General features: G+C 40.3%; 1 protein-coding gene across 6 annotated transcripts in view; it reads left to right on the top strand.

Annotated features, from left to right (window-relative positions):
- Positions 1–20,415, top strand: part of LOC126176793 (mitochondrial enolase superfamily member 1-like) — a 115,729-nt gene that overhangs the window by 41,388 nt on the left and 53,926 nt on the right. For 3 of the 6 annotated variants that reach the window (XM_049923967.1, XM_049923966.1, XM_049923971.1), the window contains exons 7-10: positions 7,529–7,686; positions 12,973–13,107; positions 13,226–13,397; positions 19,222–19,403. In XM_049923967.1, the coding sequence (XP_049779924.1) occupies positions 7,529–7,686; positions 12,973–13,107; positions 13,226–13,397; positions 19,222–19,403 (647 nt within the window). The remainder of the gene's footprint in view (positions 1–7,528; positions 7,687–12,972; positions 13,108–13,225; positions 13,398–19,221; positions 19,404–20,415) is intronic. The other 3 variants (XM_049923968.1, XM_049923969.1, XM_049923970.1) reach the window with 3 other exon arrangements.

Here is a 20,415-nt window from a genome sequence, read left to right as displayed (position 1 = left end):
CAGCAATAAAATATAAATGAGAGAATATCTACATCTACATCTACATCCATACTCCGCAAGCCACCTGACGGTGTGTGGCGGAGGGTACCTTGAGTACCCCTTCTATTCCAGTCTCGTATTGTTCGTGGAAAGAAGGATTGTCAGTATGCCTCTGTGTGGGCTCTAATCTCTCTGATTTTATCCTCATGGTCTCTTCGCGAGATATACGTAGGAGGGAGCAATATACTGCTTGACTCTTTGGTGAAGGTATGTTCTCGAAACTTCAACAAAAGCCTGTACCGAGCTACTGAGCGTCTCTCCTGCAGTCTTCCACTGGAGTTTATCTATCATCTCCGTAACGCTTTCGCGATTACTAAATGACCCTGTAACGAAGCGCGCCGCTCTCCGTTGGATCTTCTCTATCTCTTCTATCAACCCTATCTGGTACGGATCCCACACTGCTGAGCAGTATTCAAGCAGTGGGCGAACAAGCATACTGTAACCTACTTCCTTTGTTTTCGGATTGCATTTCCTTAGGATTCTTCCAATGAATCTCAGTCTGGCATCTGCTTTGCCGACGATCAACTTTATATGATCATTCGATTTTAAATCACTCCTAATGCCTACTCCCAGATAATTTATGGAATTAACTGCTTCCAGTTGCTGATCTGCTATTTTGTAGCTAAATGATAAGGGATCTATCTTTCTATGTATTCGCAGCACATTACATTTGTCTACATTGAGATTCAATTGCCATTCTCTGCACCATGCGTCAATTCGCTGCAGATCCTCCTGCATTTCAGTACAATTTTCCATTGTTACAACCTCTCGATACACCACAGCATCATCTGCAAAAAGCCTCAGTGAACTTCCGATGTCATCCACAAGGTCATTTATGTATATTGTGAATAGCAACGGTCCTATGACACTCCCCTGTGGCACACCTGAAATCTCTCTTACTTCGGAAGACTTCTCTCCATTGAGAATGACATGCTGCGTTCTGTTATCTAGGAACTCTTCAATCCAATCACACAAGTGGTCTGATAGTCGATATGCTCTTACTTTTTTCATTAAACGACTGTGGGGAACAGTATCGAACACCTTGCGGAAGTCAAGAAACATGGCATCTACCTGTGAACTCATGTCTATGGCCCTCTGAGTCTCGTGGGTGAATAACGCAAGCTGGGTTTCACACGACCTTCTTTTTCGAAACTCATGCTGATTCCTACAGGGTAGATTTCTAGTCTCCAGAAAAGTCATTATACTCGAACATAATACGTGTTCCAAAATTCTACAACTGATCGACATTAGAGATATAGGTCTATAGTTCTGCACATCTGTTTGACGTGCCTTCTTGAAAACGGGGATGACGTGTGCCCTTTTCCAATCCTTTGGAACGCTACGCTCTTCTAGAGACCTACGGTACACCGCTGCAAGAGTTCCTTCGCGTACTCTGTGTAAAATCAAACTGGTATCCCATCAGGTCCAGTGGCCTTTTCTCTTTTGAGCGATTTTAATTGTTTCTCTATCCCTTTGTCATCTATTTCGATATCTACCATTTTGTCATCTGTGCGACAATCTAGAGAAGGAACTACAGTGCAGTCTTCCTCTGTGAAACAGCTTTGGAAAAAGACATTTAGTATTTCGGCCTTTAGTCTGTCATCCTCTGTTTCAGTACCATTTTGGTCACAGAGTGTCTGGACATTTTGTTTCGTTCCACCTACCACTTTGACATAAGACCAAAATTTCTTAGGATTTTCTGCCAAGTCAGTACATAGAACTTTACTTTCATATTCATTGAATGCCTCTTGCATAGCCCTTCTCACACTACATTTCGCTTTGCGTAATTTTTGTTTGTCTGCAAGGCTTTGGCTACGTTTATGTTTATGATACCCGTGGTCTAGGGGTAGCGTCTTTGATTCATAATCAAAACGTCTTCGGTCCCGGGTTCGATCCCTGTCACTGCCTAAATTTTGATAAATAATCAGCACTGGTGGCCGAAGACTTCCGGCATAAGAAGTCAGCCTCATTCTGCCAACGGCCTTGTCAAAGAGGGTGGATAGAGGTTCAGGGCATTCTCTTGTCCTAGGGGTGGGAAATTGCCCCTAAAGGCGGAAGAATCAGCAATGGTCAACGACGTGAGGATGCAGAAGGCAATGGAAACCACTGCGTTAAAGACACGTAATGTGTATCAACAGGACATGTGGCCTGTAATTGAAGAAGTGTCATGATGATCTCTCCATTGGCAAAAGATTCCGGAATAGTCCCCCATTCGGATCTCCGGGAGGGGACTGCAAGGGGGAGGTTACCATGAGAAGAAGATTGAATAATCAATGAACGTTCTACGAGTCGGGGCGTGGAATGGCAAATGCTTGAATGTAGTAGGGAAACTAGAAAATCTGAAAAGGGAAATGCAAAGGCTAAATCTAGATATAGTAGGGGTCAGTGAAGTGAAGTGGAAGGAAGACAAGGATTTCTGGTCAGATGAGTATCGGGTAATATCAACAGCAGCAGAAAATGGTATAGCAGGTGTAGGATTCGTTATGAATAGGAAGGTAGGGCAGAGGGTGTGTTACTGTGAACAGTTCAGTGACCGGGTTGTTCTAATCAGAATCGACAGCAGACCAACACCGACAACGATTGTTCAGGTATACATGCCGACGTCGCAAGCTGAAGATGAACAGATAGAGAAAGTGTATGAGGATATTGAAAGGGTAATGCAGTATGTAAAGGGGGACGAAAATCTAATAGTCATGGGTGACTGGAATGCAGTTGTAGAGGAAGGAGTAGAAGAAAAGGTTACAGGAGAATATGGGCTTGGGACAAGGAATGAAAGAGGAGAAAGACTAATTGAGTTCTGTAACAAGTTTCAGCTAGTAATAGCGAATACCCTGTTCAAGGATCACAAGAGGAGGAGGTATACTTGGAAAAGGCCGGGAGATACGGGAAGATTTCAATTAGATTACATCATGGTCAGACAGAGATTCCGAAATCAGATACTGGATTGTAAGGCGTACCCAGGAGCTGATATAGACTCAGATCACAATACAGTAGTGATGAAGAGTAGGCTGAAGTTCAAGACATTAGTCAGGAAGAATCAATATGCAAAGAAGTGGAATACGGAAGTACTAAGGAATGACGAGATACGTTTGAAGTTCTCTAACACTATAGATACAGCAATAAGGAATAGCACAGTAGGCAGTACAGTTGAAGAGGAATGGACATCTCTAAAAAGGGCCATCACAGAAGTTGGGAAGGAAAACATAGGTACAAAGAAGGTAGCTGCGAAGAAACCATGGGTAACAGAAGAAATACTTCAGTTGATTGATGAAAGGAGGAAGTACAAACATGTTCCGGGAAAATCAGGAATACAGAAATACAAGTCGCTGAGGAATGAAATAAATAGGAAGTGCAGGGAAGCTAAGACGAAATGGCTGCAGGAAAAATGTGAAGACATCGAAAAAGATATGATTGTCGGAAGGACAGACTCAGCATACAGGAAAGTCAAAACAACCTTTGGTGACATTAAAAGCAACAGTGGTAACATTAAGAGTGCAACAGGAATTCCACTGTTAAATGCAGAGGAGGGAGCAGATAGGTGGAAAGAATACATTGAAAGCCTCTATGAGGGTGAAGATTTGTCTGATGGGATAGAAGAAGAAACAGGAGTCGATTTAGAAGAGATAGGGGATCCAGTATTAGAATCGGAATTTAAAAGAGCTTTGGAGGACTGACGGTCAAATAAGGCAGAAGGGATAGATAACATTTCATCAGAATTTCTAAAATCATTGGGGGAAGTGGCAACAAAACGACTATTCACGTTGATGTGTAGAATATATGAGTCTGGCGATATATCATCTGACTTTCGGAAAAGCATCATCCACACAATTCCGAAGAAGGCAAGAGCTGACAAGTGCGAGAATTATCGCACAATCAGCTTAACAGCTCATGTATCGAAGCTGCTTACAAGAATAATATACAGAAGAATGGAAAAGAAAATTGAGAACGTGCTAGGTGACGATCAGTTTGGCTTTAGGAAAAATAAAGGGACGATAGAGGCAATTCTGACGTTACGGCTAATAGTGGAAGCAAGGCTAAAGAAAAATCAAGATACTTTCATAGGATTTGACGACCTGGAAAAAGCGTTCGACAATATAAAATGGTGCAAGCTGTTCGAGATTCTGAAAAAAGTAGGGGTAAGCTATAGGGAGAGATGGGTCATATACAATATGTACAACAACCAAGAAGGAATAATAAGAGTGGACGATCAAGAACGAAGTGCTCTTATTAAGAAGGGTGTAAGACAAGGCTGTAGCCTTTCGCCCCTACTCTTGAATCTGTACATCGAGGAAGCAATGATGGAAATAAAAGAAAGGTTCAGGAGTGGAATTAAAATACAAGGTGAAAGGATATCAATGATTCGATTCGCTGATGACATTGCTATCCTGAGTGAAAGTGAAGAAGAATTAAATGATCTGCTGAATGGAATGAACAGTCTAATGAGTACACAGTATGGTTTGAGAGTAAATCGGAGAAAGACGACGGTAATGAGAGGTAGTAGAAATGAGAACAGCAAGAAACTTACCATCAGGATTGATGGTCACGAAGTCAATGAAGTTAAGGAATTCTGCTACCTAGGCAGTAAAATAACCAATGACGGATGGAGCAAGGAGGACATCAAAAGCAGACTCGCTATGGCAAAAAAGGCATTTCTGGCCAAGAGAAGTCTACTAATATCAAATACTGGCCTTAATTTGAGGAAGAAATTTCTGAGGATGTACGTCTGGAGTACAGCATTGTATGGTAGTGAAACATGGACTGTGGGAAAACCGGAACAGAAAAGAATCGAAGCATTTGAGATGTGGTGCTATAGACGAATGTTGAAAATTAGGTGGACTGATAAGGTAAGGAATGAGGAAGTTCTACGCAGAATCGGAGAGGAAAGGAATATGTGGAAAACACTGATAAGGAGAAGGGACAGGATGATAGGACATCTGTTAAGACATGAGGGAATGACTTCCATGGTACTAGAGGGAGCTGTAGAGGGCAAAAACTGTAGAGGAAGACAGAGATTGGAATACGTCAAGCAAATAATTGAGGACGTAGGTTGCAAGTGCTACTCTGAGATGAAGAGGTTAGCATAGGAAAGGAATTCGTGGCGGGCCGCATCAAACCAGTCAGTAGACTGATGACAAAAAAAAAAAAAATGTTTACTGTGAAGTTCCCTTTGCTTCCGCAGCAGTTTTCTAACTCGGTTGTTGTACCACGGTGGCTCTTTTCCATCTTTTATGATCTTGCTTGGCACATACTCATCTAATGCATATTGTACAATGGTTTTGAACTTTGTCCACTGATCCTCAACACTATCTGTACTTGAGACAAAACTTTTGTGTTGAGCCGTCAGGTACTCTGTAATCTGCTTTTTGTCACTTTTCCTAAACAGAAAAATCTTCCTACCTTTTTTAATATTTCTATTTACGGCTGAAATCATCGATGCAGTAACCGCTTTATGATCGCCGATTCCCTGTTCTGCGTTAACTGTTTCAAATAGTTCGGGTCTGTTTGTCACCAGAAGGTCTAATATGTTATCGCCATGAGTCGGTTCTCTGTTTAACTGCTCAAGGTAGTTTTCAGATAAAGCACTTAAAAAAATTTCACTGGATTCTTTGTCCCTGCCACCCATTATGAACATTTGAGTCTCCCAGTCTATATCTGGTAAATTAAAATTTCCACCCAAAACTATAACATGGTTGGGAAATCTACTAGAAATATTTTCCCAATTTTCCTTCAGGTGTTTTGCCACAAGAGCTGCTGAGCCAGGGGGCCCATAGAGACATCCAATTACCATGTCTGAGCCTGCTTTAACCGTGACCTTCACCCAAATTATTTCACATTTCGGATCTCCATCATTTTCGTTTGATACTATTGCACTTCTTATTGCTATAAACATGCCTCCCCCTTCACTGTCCAGCCTGTCTCTGTGGTATACATTCCAATCTGAGTTTAGGATTTCATAACTGTTTACGTCTGGTTTCAGCCAGCTTTCTGTCCCTAGTACTATATGGGCATTGTGACCGTTTATAAATGAGAGCGGTTCTGGGACCTTTCTATAGACGCTCCCGCAGTTTACTATTAGTACACTAATATTGTTATTCCCTGTTGCATTTTGCCTACTCCTACCTTGTCGCATCTCAGGAGGTGTCTTGTCGGGCCTAGGGAGGGAATTCTCTAACCTAAAAAACCCACATGTGCACTCCACACGTACTCTGCTACCCTCGTAGCCGCTTCCGGCGTGTAGTGCACGCCTGACCTATTCAGGGGACCCTACATACCATTGTGAAAACCACAGCATCCACCTTATCACTAGAACTGTTCATTACATGGGTGGTTATTGAAGGAATGCCAGGCCTTATAGCCAAGGGCACTAATGCATGTGCAGATAACTAGTTCAATCCTTGGTGGGAGCAACAAATTTCATCGCCAGAATTTATCCAGCATTTAGAGGAGAGGTGCGGGTACACAGTTCCTGATAACAAGACTGTGTGTCAGGTTCTTGTACTCAGCTCATTCAGCTGATCAGGAAATGGGGATATGCCACACTGTTGATGGTGATGCAGCTGTTGGATGGTTGTAGTAAGTCTGACTGGTGGCTTCTGGGAGCTTTGTTGATACAGTGGATTACTACACTTGTAAGTGAACATCAGTTGAGTGATTTGCTGCTTGACACAGTCATTTCAATTATATATCTAGGCATAATGATGCAAAGTAATAGGAAATGGGGTAGCATGTATTGGGCAGTAGGGAAGGTGAATCGTCGACTTTAGTTTATTGGGAGAACTGTAGGAAAGTGTAGCTTATCTATAAAGGTGACTGCATATAGAACACTAGTGCAACCCATTCTTAAGTACCACTTGAATGTTTGGGATCCCCAAAATGTCGGATTAAATGAAGACATTGAAGCAATTCAGAGGTGTTCTGCTAGATTTGTTACTGGTAGGTTTGGTCAACACAAAAAGTGTTATGGAGATCCTTCGTGAACTCAAACTGGAATCCCTGGAGGGAACACTATGTTATTTCTGTGAAACACTGTTGAGAAAATTTAGAGAACTGGCATTTCAAATTGACTGCAGAATCATTCTGCTATCACCAGTGCACATTTCGCATAAGGACCACAAAGATTAAGATAAGAGAAATAAGGGCATATACAGAGGCATATAGACAGTCGCTTTTCCCTCGCTTGCTTTATTTGCAAGTGGAACAGGAAAGGAAATGACTGATAGTGGTACAAGGTACCCTCCACCATGCATGACAGTGTGGCTTGTACAGTATGTATGTCGATAAAGGTGTAGATCTAGATGAACTTCACTGATATTGCATCTCAATTTTAAGGAAAAGTAAGATATTCACAGATTTCCTGGCAGCAGTGCAATAGGCCAGCACAATAAAACAGTAGTGACTTTGGGGGAGGGAAAGAGGATATTCTGCACTTGAAATTTCACTTGCTATTGATATATCAACTAACCCTACTTATACTCATTTTACATTACAGGTTGGTTAGGTTATTCATCTGAACGTGTGCGTGATCTTTGCCGAGAGTACCTTTCTCAGGGATTCACGTGTTTCAAAGTTAAAGTTGGTCAAAATTTAGAGGATGATAAACGCCGTTGTAAAATAGTAAGAGAAATCATCGGCTGGGACAATAAATTGGTATGTAGACAAAAACTCTCTTGTCTGATGTACTTACATATTTTTTAAGGAGAAAGTGTAGAAATTGTGAAAATTAAATCTGAACCAATTTTAAAGATTAATGGGAACCCATACATAAAACAGTGTTTATTCTAGTGCTATGTTACTTAGTTTTCTATCCATTATATTATACAGGGTGTATAAAAACATGTATCAGAAAATTTAGGGATTTGTTCTTGACATTAAAACATTACAAAATGTTTGTATTAACATGGGTCCAAAAATCCTTTTTAGGAAGCTATGAAAGGGATTCCTTGCAATGATTCCTGGTTGTGTAATTATCTTCAAATGTGTGTTTTCACTCACTTCTTGTATACAGTAACATCCACCAGAACGCTTCACAAGGGTGTCTTCAATGTCTGAAATGGCAGATATGCACTACATTTATGGCCTAGCAGATGGGAATGTGAATGCAGAATGTCAGCTTTATGCTGAGCATTTCTCTGGAAGAATCTCATTTGAGAAGATACTTGCAAATGACAGGAGACCTGCAATATGTGAATGCCTGAGCTAGATGAACGGTTTCTTCACTCTGTGGATGAAACTTCATCACCTAGTACAAGGAGAATTGTGGAAAGGGATGGGGTTAATCATTTGATGATCTGGAACATTCTGCATGAAAATCTTCTGTACTAATATCACCGTCAACATGTGCAAGGATTAAATGATGCAAACTTTCAGCCAATGCATTTTAGGGCTCAGTACTGTGTTTCTGCAGCTCTTAGCACGTACCTTATTTACTGTTTAATCTGGCTTTTCATGTGATGGGGTCATCGATTATCATAACAATCACATCTGCATCTGAGCTATTAAAATGGTCGTGAAGTATGGCAAGACAGACATCAACAGAAGTTCAATTTCAGTGTGGGACAGAATCATTCGTGATCATCTCATTGGTCCCTACTTCTTTCTGCAACATCTTGCTAGACATCTACAGTCTCCCAGCAAGAGTTACTTGATGGTGTACCTCTAGATATCACCCAACAAATGTGGATTATGGACAATGGTGTTCCACCTAACTTTACATGGATAGTTTACCAGTATCTTGATAACTAGTTTCTGAACAAGTGGATTGGCCGAGGGGGATCCATTGAAGGGTCTGCTCGATTGTCAGATTTGAAACCATTGGTTTTTTCCTGTGGGGACATTTAAACTCCTTGCTGTATTAAACTCGTATACCAAATGTCGATGTTCTGAGAGAGTATATTGAAAACTGATTTGACCAAATTTGGAATGAAAGCTCAGGGAATGCATGGAAGCAGAGAGTGGTCACTTTGAGCAATTTTTGTAGCTGTAAATGTGTTTTGTACATGTGTAATTTGTATAAATGACAGTTGGGGCAAAAGTCATTGCAACTGTTTTCATCCTGCAGATACCAGCCAATCTGAAAATGCAACATATACAGATGAAACAACAAGGTGGGGACTATCCGTATGGACACTGAAGAACATGTGAACATTGCACCTCATATATTTATTATAGTAGTGTCCAGGACAATACTGGTTTGATGGTGCAAAATAATTACAGCGCATCACACATACAGTTGACATGACAAAACTGGATCTAAAGGCATTCAAAGTAGCCCCCTGCAACATTCACCAAATGCTGCCAACAACGTGGGATGCACTGAACGCCATCTGCACCACCATTTCTTGCACCATGTCTGAATTGGGTCACCTGTTGTCACACAGCAATTGCAATGTCCTCTCTTGTCGCAAACTGCTTGCCACATAGTGATTTGTTTATCTTTTATGTGAGATCATAGGGCAAAAGCTCAGGAGAATACAGCGGGTGTTCCTATCGTTCCCACACCCAGCGTCACAGTTGCCACCATTCACACTCTGCTTTATGTGGTTTTGCATTGTCTTGCCATATCATTGCACTGTCCACAAGATCCAGACGTTCCGCCCAAATGCTACATCATACCTGTCGCATCAATAAATTCCAGTTCTCATTATTCTGCCTTGTGAAACAAAGTGGCACACACTGACACCCCTGACATCATATGTGACAAACACTGTCAATTTCACAGGGGAAGTTTTCTGATATAACTTCTATTGCCTTGGTGATCAGGCATGTCACCACTCTGTGGATCGATCTTTTGAGTTTCAGTTCATATCGCTTGGCACAAAATTCATCAATGATGATTATGCATGAGAAGAAGTGGTTGCCATCATGTTGCGGTGTGCTAAATGTTTGTAGCATATTACATATCAAAACCACCACTGAACTTCTTTCAGTTCAAGCAAGTACCCACTGTGAAGCGATTTTGCACATTTGTAGGTCTGTTCCCAATATCCTGTGGATGGTTGGTTTCTCAATACCGCTTACTCTTTCTAACTGCAGTAGCGTCCATTGTCTGTCTCCTCCAGGAGATACTCTATTATGGAATATGCCACACTGGCCTGCACACTCAAAGGTCATCCCAAGCAATACTTATCACCAGTTGCCACATGCTCTTGCTGAAACTTTCCCACCCACTATGCTACCATATGGTGTGGGAGGGCATTATTCCCAACGGCTTCCACCAATTCACTGTGACATTCTTTCACATTTCTTCCTTGGAGTAGATTTATTTTGATGTGTGTGTGTGCAGCTCAAAATGGGTTACTTCAATCTCACATGACACTTGCCACACAACTGATTTTGTAGTCCACTATATGCTGCTACGAGCGATCACAGAGCCATCTATTGTTGTGAATACACACTATGCATCCATAGCTTTAATGTGACAAACAGCAGTTTGTGGTCTGTTCACATATCTGCAAGAAAAGAAAATAGTTGCAATGGCTTTTGCACTAACCCTTGTAGAATAAATTGCTAGAAGAATAAATCACTAGGCATACTTTTTCTGGCACATTTTTGTACACTCTGTATGTAAAAAACATAAACATAAAAAAAATTAATTCATATTCATGTACAGCAGAAATGGGTCAAATAAAGAGTAACAGCATAAGAAAACAGTCAGCAAAATATTTCTAGCTTTTACAATGCTTCATTGTTCATAATCTCGCCATTGACAGAGGCACACGTATATGTGCTCTCTCTCTCTCTCTCTCTCTCTCTCTCTCTCTCTCTCTCTCTCTCCCCCTCCCTCCCTCCCTCCCCCCTCCCCCTCAACCTTACACACACAAATAAAATGCAACCAACCCTTACAGTTGTAGTGACCATGGCTGTGTATTTGTGGGATGAAGAGGTAATTTGAGGGAGAAGAGAGGATACAGATCACTTTCACCAGCACTGAGAAGATAATGATATGTCAAAACAGAGACAGGGAAGGATGAGAGACACAGGCTGAATATCTCTGCTAGATTTACACTATATCTGCTTACAAACATTACCACTATGATCCCATTGTGTAAGCCCAATATGGCTTCCAACAAAATCTGTCTCTTGATTCTATCTCCTTCTTACGCCAGCACTTTTCACTTCTTTCAAAGCAAGACAAATGAAATACGCTAGTCTATCTACTGGTCACATCACCACAACTGGCTACAATGCTCCCAAAGAAACATTTTCTTGGTTCATCGACATCTTCAGGAGACGAGGTACTGGCAGAAGTAAAGCTGTGAGGACGGGGCGTGAGTCGTACTTCGGTAGCTCAGATCTCAGATGGTAGAGCACTTGCCCGCGAAAGGCAAACGTCCCGAGTTCGAGTCTCGGTCGGGCACACAGTTTTAATCTGCCAGGAAGTTTCAAGTTTCATCTTCAGTTGATATTCCACAGTATCCTCCATTTCTATTTACAAGACAATGTCCATGAAACTTGCTGGCAGATTAAAACTGTGTGCTGGACCGAGACTCAAACTCGGGACCTTTGCCTTTCGTGGGCAAGTGCTCTACCAACTGACCTACCCAAGCACGACTCACGCCCCGTCCTCACAGCTTTACTTCTGCCAGTACCTCGTGTCCTACCTTCCAAACTTAACAGAAGCTCTCCTGCGAACCTTGCAAAACTAGGACTCCGGAAAGAAAGGATATTGCGGAGACATGGCTTAGCTACAGCCTGGGGGATGTTTCCTGAATGAGATTGTCGCTCTGCTGCATAGTGTGCGCTTATATGAAACTTCCTGGCAGATTAAAACTGTGTGCTGGACCGAGACTCGAACTTGGGACCTTTACCTTTCGCAGGCAAGTGCTCTACCAAGGTTCGCAGGAGAGCTTCTGTTAAGTTTGGAAGGTAGGAGACGAGGTACTGGCAGAAGTAAAGCTGTGAGGATGGGGTGTGAGTCGTGCTTGGGCAGCTCAGTTGGTAGAGCACTTGCCCACGAAAGGCAAACGTCCAGAGTTTGAGTCTCGGTCCGGCACACAGTTTTAATCTTCCAGGAAGTTTCATATCACCACACACTCCGCTGCAGAGTGAAAAATCTCATTCAAGACATTGACCACTCAATTCATGTGTTTCCATGGTTCCTGTCCTATTATCGTTAGACTACATGCTGGCCTTATGTTCCTGCATGTCAACATATCCCATGGTGTTGCTGCAGCTGTTGTGGAACACTACTTTTCCCCAAACCCAGATGCCCAGTGGCTGAAAATGCTGTGCATCACAGCCCCAGTAGCTTCACATAGAATGTACACAAGAATTGGCATATTTTATGCTTACAGTAGCACTACTGATTTTCAATTTGCCAATGTTTTGGATCACTTTTGTATTTGAGTGTTTTGGATGAGTTGGACCGTCACAAGGAGGTCTGAAGATAAAACTGTATAATTTTTAAATTGATTGATTATGTGAATCAAATAACATCAGTAAAACAGCTGAATGAATTATCCATTATCCAATAATGATATATAAATGAAATATAATAGAGTGCCCGTAACTAATGTGCCATTCCCTACTCACTCTACACTTTCCCAGTTATCACTCTCCGTGAATCACAAAAGTGTGTGTGTGTGTGTGTGTGTGTGTGTGTGTGTGTGTGTGTGTAGCACACATCAGTCAGTCACCGGGAAGTCCGCCTTGGTAGCTGCGGGGTGAGTGTGGCTGAATGCCAACTGCAGGGGGCCGGGTTTGATTCTCAGCTGGGTGAAACTATGTTAGTATTTGTTTTTTCCCTAGTCATTCCTCTTTACCTTTCCAATAAGAAATGTGTAGTTTTGAAAGTTCGTGATTTTTTAAAAGTAATCTTATGTTTCTTACATCCTGGTCCCAATCTGCACATATTTTTGTGTAGGTAAAAGTTGACTTTGTAAATACTGAGTTATATTATAACATACATTACTGATTGGCATCCTTTTTTTGAAGATGGTAGATGCCAATCAGAATTGGGACGTACAGCAAGCTATTGACTGGATGAAGGAACTGGCCGAGTTCAAGCCACTTTGGATCGAGGAGCCTACTTCCCCTGATGATGTTCTTGGACATGCTGCAATAGCCAAGGTACAGCAAATGCCCAGTAACTATAATTAAATATTTTAGGAAATGGAATTACTGGAAACAAAATAAATTTGATGTCAAAATAATTTATTGTTTTTCTGTGCATTTTTAAACAAAATAGGCACTGAAACCACTTGGGATTGGTGTGGCAACTGGAGAGATGTGCTGCAACCGCGTAATGTTCAAGCAGTTTCTGCAGGCTGGTGGAATGCAATATTGTCAGATTGATTCATGTCGCATTGGTGGTGTCAATGAGATATTGTCTGTTTACCTAATGGCTTACAAATTGGGAGGTATGTTTAAAGCTGCATTATACTGGCTCTTTTTAAAATGCAACCTGTATTATAAACTCTTAGTCAGATGTAAAAATATTTTGCATTTATTATGCTGCAGTACCAGAACATTCATAATGCTTAGGATATCTGTCATTATGAAGAGCAGCAATCTACATGACATAAACTAACTGATGGAGCATGTGTGCATAAACATTGAGGTATGCCACTTACATTGCTGTTCACAGCTCCATTGCATTTTTCAAAGGAGATTTTGGGTCATGAGCAGATATGTCACCTATTTATTTGTAATACATAGTCAAATGGCTCTGAGCACTATGGGACTTAACTACTGTGGTCATCAGTCCCCTAGAACTTAGAACTACTTAAACCTAACTAACCTAAGGACATCACACACATCCATGCCCGAGGCAGGATTTGAACCTGCGACCGTAGCGGTCGCGCGGTTCCAGACTGTAGCGCCTAGAACCGCTCGGCCACTCCGGCCGGCGTAATACATAGTCAAGTTCATACTTTGCGGATGTGGCGCTAGGCCATCAGCTGAAAGTCTCCTGTGATCAAAAAGTAAGTTTTTACTGTGACAGAGTCAACGGGCCCACCACTTCTCTTCAATATATAATTGTTTACCAGATAGCTTGTAGCTGTTATTACCAGCCACTCTGACAAAGTCATGTATTTCCAGGTTGTTGTGGTCCAAAGAGTGATTTTATAACCTGAAGTTCTGAACAATTTTCTGTTGCACTGATAGGGTAGATTATAGTACACACATCACTTTGGATTAAGGAATGTACCTCAGAACCACTCTCCATACCATTTACATCTTGGAAGTTGCTATTGTGTTTCCACAAGCAACCTAGTCTTTCCTTACTGGATACGGAAAGGAACAACAGGGTGACATCACTTCATCATTACTATCCAGTCATTTTTGTTCTATCAGTCTGTTATATCTATTATATTAACTCTAAAGAGCACAAGAAACATTGTAAACTGTGCCAAATCATTTAAATATGATTATATTCCAGGGAAAATCTCTACTTCCTCTTTGGCCCACTCATACTATTCCCTCCTCTCCCAGTTATCTCACTCCTTAACACCCCCTTTGATTCTGCTTCTGGAATCATACAAAACAGAAATATATATCTTCTAATTGTAGACAGAGAACTGGAAACCCTATTTGATTTTTTCCAAAAGAGAGTACTGGACCTTAAGTTTACTCTTATCAGTGCCACATTGTAGGTCTGAGATTTGTTTTTGATTACTACTTAGAAAACTGCACAATTAACCAAAAGGTGCTAGGTTGTATGAAAATATAAGTTTAATGAAACACAAACTATTGAAAAAAAGTTTGGTGCAGTGTAATATTTGTCTTCCAGGTAACTATCTCAAATTACACTAAATAAAGTAACTATCTCAAATGAAACTATAAAATTGCCATATACATTTTCTGAGCCTAAAAAATAAGCTGTGCAACCATGACAACTCCACATCACAAAATTCCTATAAAGTATAATTCATCTCTTGACCCTTGTAGAATATTTTCATCAAAAATTTATCATTGTTGAAAAATGGACACTGAAATCAGTTGCAATTGGTGTCATTCTAATAAGCTTCAAATGATTCAGAAGATGCACAAAATTTATCTGCTAAAATTATTTCAGTGGCTTACACTACCATATCCAAACTGTAATTTTAAAGACTTCATGGAGTTCTCATGTATCAATAAGTTCATAAAAGACGTGTCGATACAATGCACAACAAAAAAGAAGTACCAATTTTTCGAAACCTTGTTATTTTCTCCCGTTGTAATGCATAAATTTGCAATTTAGCTCAAAGGTGCCTACAGCCTACCTCTGTAATGGTGCAAAAGTACGGCACTCTACATCATCATCCCCTGGTTTGGCAGCACTTCAAACAGCAAGGTGTCGACACATGCAAAAAAGAAAGCCACAACTCTTAAGTTCATATGAGATGTAGTGTGGTGAATGACGTGACATTGGCATCAAATTTCACCACAGTTCTGCCCAATCATGGATGTGTCACATGATGGGAAGATTGTAACACACTCTCTTACACACATTTTACCCCTTCCTTTGATGTCTCTGTGATGGCAGTCAGAACTGCAACACCCAGCTTTGGAGTCACACAGTTTTCTTATGTGGAACTGAGGAAACTATTTGAGACACACAGCCTCTCAGAGTCAACACGAAAAACCCTCAGGAGGTGGCATAAATGGCAGCAATTAAATGACCCCGGCCGCGCAGTCTGAGGCGTCTTGCCACAATCCCTGCGGCTGCCTCCGTCAGAGGTTCGAGTCCTCCCTCGGGCATGGGTGTGTGTGTTGTTCTTAGCATACATTAGTAGCCTAAGTTAATTTAAGTAGTGTGTAAGTCTAGGGACCGATGACCTTAGCAGTTTGGTCCCTTAGGAATTCATATACATTTGAAATTACCCCTTCCCTTGGGGCACTGATTCCCACACATTTCTCAGGTGAAACCTACAGTTCACAGTACAGTGAGCATCAGGACAATGTTCAACACTGCAACCACATTCAACCCTACTTTATGGACGTCTCATGAACTTCTGAGCTGTGGCCTATTTTTCACCTGTGTTGACACCTTGCTGTTTGAAGTGTCACTGAGCCCGAGGTTGAAGTCACAGGGCGCCATGTTTTTGCACCATTAAAGAGGAAGTTTGTAGCCACCTTGAGCCAAATTTCAAACTTATGCATCACAATGAGAGACAATTAAAGGGTTTCATAAAAGTGATACAGTTTTGTGTATTGTAGTTCCACTAAATCACAATTTTTTATTTTGTGGAGCTGCTATAATTTCAAAGATTCTGCTGTTAGTATAAAGATATTTTGCATTGTGAGGAACATCTGCCTTGTTATACTAATTTGCATATTCAGGGGAGATGCCATGCGAAGTTTCCAACATGTTTAATTGTTCCATTTCATTGCACTTCCTGCACAAAACTGTCATAAACTAACCGTCCTGTTCAGATTTCAGAAAGTACCTTCTTGTGTGTCCCAACTCCTAAAGAATGAAATCAGTAAGTACTAAAGCTGATACTAGTTTATTTCTAAATTCTAACACCAGTCAATAATAATTTCATTGTTCAGTAGTGAACATAGCATACAATTGTGTGTTTGAAATTTTTGAGAATGGAGTTGATAATTCTTGTCTCCTCATGCAGTACTTCACTGTAATAACAGCCAGTCATGATCAGTGTATAGAAGTACGAACAAACATGAGAACATGCATATGCCCTAAATTCCTCTCCTTCTTCTTCTTCCTCTTCTTATGATTATTATTATTATTATTATTATTATTATTATTATTACTATCTGGATCATCTACACCTTCTAAGGATATTTCTGCTGTAGACCAAAGGCAGATTGAAAGGTTGCAGCTGTAAAATGAGCTATCACTACTAGTGAATACTGTGGGCGATGAATTTGCAGAGATGATCTCATTCAATTCTTTATAAACATCAGCATTCTTATATTTCTGAACAATGCAAATAGGAAACACACACAACATACATCTGAATCAATTATCAGAATTGTAGGCACATATTGTAATCAATATACACATAAGCAAAAGTATTGCACATTGTTCAGTATGGATTTTCGTGAATCTGTTATTGAGCTATCCAATAAGTTGGGCAACAGTGTACACAAATGCTGCCAATTACATTCTTTGATCATTTGATTTTCAGCTGCCTCAAACAAAGCTTACAAAATATAAGTTCCCCTGAATACTTGCGTAATCATTACTTAAGTCCTTGTAGTGTGCCCAAGATCTATGCAGAATGAGACATGCCTACATCATTTTTTTTTCTTTTTGATTTATTTATTTATTCATTCATTCATGGTACAATGTGTATTTTATAGACATCATCAGTGGTTGATAAAATTTTCTTATTATGTAATGTATATAATTTCTTACTTATTTTTTGTAGCTCCTTCTACTTATTCCTACAGCATTTCTTGTTATTCATATATTGTTGCATAACACATGCTCATAGAAATAAAGTTACATATTACAGTTTAAGGACAATTATTTGCCTGTTGAGGGCTTGATAGCCTTTCATGGTTTTGCTGAGCTGTTATTTTCATTTTATGTACAATATCTACTGACCCAGCTTTCTACTTCAGGCGCTGCAAGCTCTGCTGTTGTATGTACGTGCTGCCTGGATTCAAACCAGATTGTGAATTATTGTTGGTCCCTCTCTGCTATTTATAACTGAGTTCTATTTCTGATGCTCACTATGCCCCTTGGTTTTTCATGGACAGCACTGATATTCTGTGAAACTCAAACTCTTTCAACACAATGAAAGAAAAAAACCAATATCAGCTGCCTAAGGGTGCTGAAATAATACAATGTGGCAACAAGTGAAAATTTGTGCCAGACTAGGACTCCATCCCGGATTTCCTGCTTTAAGTGAGGGGTCGTTTTAATCGCTTCAGCTATCTGACTGTCTTTTGGACATGTCCAGAAGAACAGACACCACACATATAATAGTAATATTTAGATCGTTTTCTTGTGAGAATCATATGAGATACTGCAAGCAATAAGAAAAATGGACTAGGGGAGCTACGAAATCAATGTGCGGCAAGCTGGGAATTTGGGTTGGACAAGAAGCGTGCTTGGATAGCTGAAGCGAGTAAGGAGACTGCCTGCCTTAAGCAGAAAATCCAGGTTGAGTCCCAGTCCAGCTGAATTTTCGCTTATCACTGTTGAATTATATCAATGCCATCATACAGCTGATGTTGGTATCTCTCTTTCATCATGTATATATACATCCATGGAATCATGACTGCGTGGTGTCTGTTCTTTCAGACATGCCAGAAAGAACAGACACCACTCATGTAAAAGTAATTCTCTCACCTTCTTCCAACTCTGGTGGATATTATGACTGGCAACATTTTAATAAACTGAGTGCTAGCCTCCAAGAGCCTTCCCTGTTTTTCATGTTTTCTGACACCTTCATTTTGATAGACTTCTTAATTATGCTGTCCCAGAAACTAGTTCACAATATGGTTGGAGCCTAGGCAGTGAACACACAAAACAGCAAAACTCATCATACCTGAAGAAGATGGCTAGGTCACTCATCAAAATATTGTGCATAAAATGGAACCAACAGCTCAGCAGAATACCTGCAAGCACACTATTAATCATTTGCACAGAGAAAACCTGAGGGATCACATTGAGGGCTGTTTTAAATTGTTAAATAAAATAATTCCATGTACTTTGCAGTACTCAAAATAATTGTTACAATAATTGTGGATCAGACAAAAATAATGATTCACATGATAGACCTGCACTCCCTTCTGTGTTGAAGACTCAAGTAGGTAATGGATACACACACAAAAAGTGGCGATGACTGTTAAGCATTCAAACTCACATTCCTCTTTTGGACAGAAAGATTAAAACATAAACAGTATGTTCACCTTAGTTTATTTAATGTCTGTTCTGAAGGAAGATTTGGATGAAATGATAACCTAATCTAAGACACTCCTTTTTGTGGCTGTGTGTCACTTGGTAATTCAACTTGAGTTAAGTAGGGATCTGTTCTCCAAAACTTACATAGTTACATAAGAGCATGGTCACCACTGACCTACCATTGACCTCCAAATCATAACATTAAGCAGGCAGGCAGGCAGGCAGACGCCCCCCCCCCCCCCCAACACACACATACGTTTGAATCTGAAGAAAGTCACAAAAACTTTGTATGATAGCTCTATATTTTCAAAAGCTGGTGTTTTCAATTATATTCATAGAAATGAAGGAAGGATTAATTATTTTTTTCTTTATTACAGTTCCAGTTTGTCCTCATGCTGGTGGTGTTGGACTCTGTGAGATGGTGCAACATCTCCAGATATTTGATTACATCTGTCTTTCGACAACGAAGGAGAACCGAGTAATTGAGTATGTCGATCAGCAGCATGAGCATTTTGAAAACCCAACCAATGTTAAACATGCTCACTACATTGCACCTACTGTAAGTATTCACTGACACAGAAAAAAATCCATCACAATGAAATACAGATGAAAACTTAAATTGCAATAGAAGTAGCTTAATAGAATCACAAACATACATGGCTTTCCTGTGTAGCATTGCTCTTACTTCAGGATATAAAACTGTTATCAGATGAGAAATGACATAAATGAAGATATTAATTATTTGTAAAACAATTGAAGAAGCAAAATACACCATAAATAACACAGAAAATGACAGAGGCAGTTGGCGATATTATCAGTCCATGGTTTTTAGCAAGCTTTGAGATAGCACTCCAGTTTGTCTTTATATTGTTATTTTGCTGGGGCTGTCTAAGACCACATTAAATCTTGTTGCATTTGGCAGTGAACGTTAATTCCTGAGCAGCCCAAATGTCCTTAATTCTTTGTCAATGAGCTTGCTTACGCTCCTCCGTCCTGAATTAAGTCTTGTTACGTTTAGCAGTGAACTTTAATTCCTGAGCAGCCCAAATATCCTTAATTCTTTGTCAACAAGCTTGCTTACGTTCCTCCGTCGAAGGGGTCACGGCATCTTCATTTTGGTTCTGTATCTTAGTGTAGCCCATTCATCACAGTTTTCTTGCCGAAGAGATTCTTGTCAAAGGTATCTTCAGGTTTGATTGGTACGAGTTGGAGGTTGTCTTTGGGATTTCTAAACCAGGGCATTCTGTTTTTGAAGTCTGCAGAAAGAAAGAGGAAGATCTTCTTGGTCAACCTGTTCCTGCCCATCCATTCTAGATAATTGTAAAATTGTGCACTTCTTTTGTAGATTGGTAGATTGTGTCATACTTTCTCGCCTTTGCCACAGACTCGTGGATGACATTTATGTAATTGGGTCCCACAATTGCCCTAATGATTCTGTGCTCCTCTTTTTTTTCTGGCTCTTCAAGGATGGCCTCTATTTGAATTTACAGATAGGGTTTTGGCTACATACATAGCTACTGACTTCAGAACCATTTCATAATGATGTATTTAGGTTTTATGAAAGGTATTTT

This window comes from Schistocerca cancellata, chromosome 3, assembly GCF_023864275.1.
Source record: "Schistocerca cancellata isolate TAMUIC-IGC-003103 chromosome 3, iqSchCanc2.1, whole genome shotgun sequence".
NCBI lineage: Eukaryota > Metazoa > Arthropoda > Insecta > Orthoptera > Acrididae > Schistocerca > Schistocerca cancellata.
This window is presented reverse-complemented; position numbering and strand designations above follow the sequence as displayed.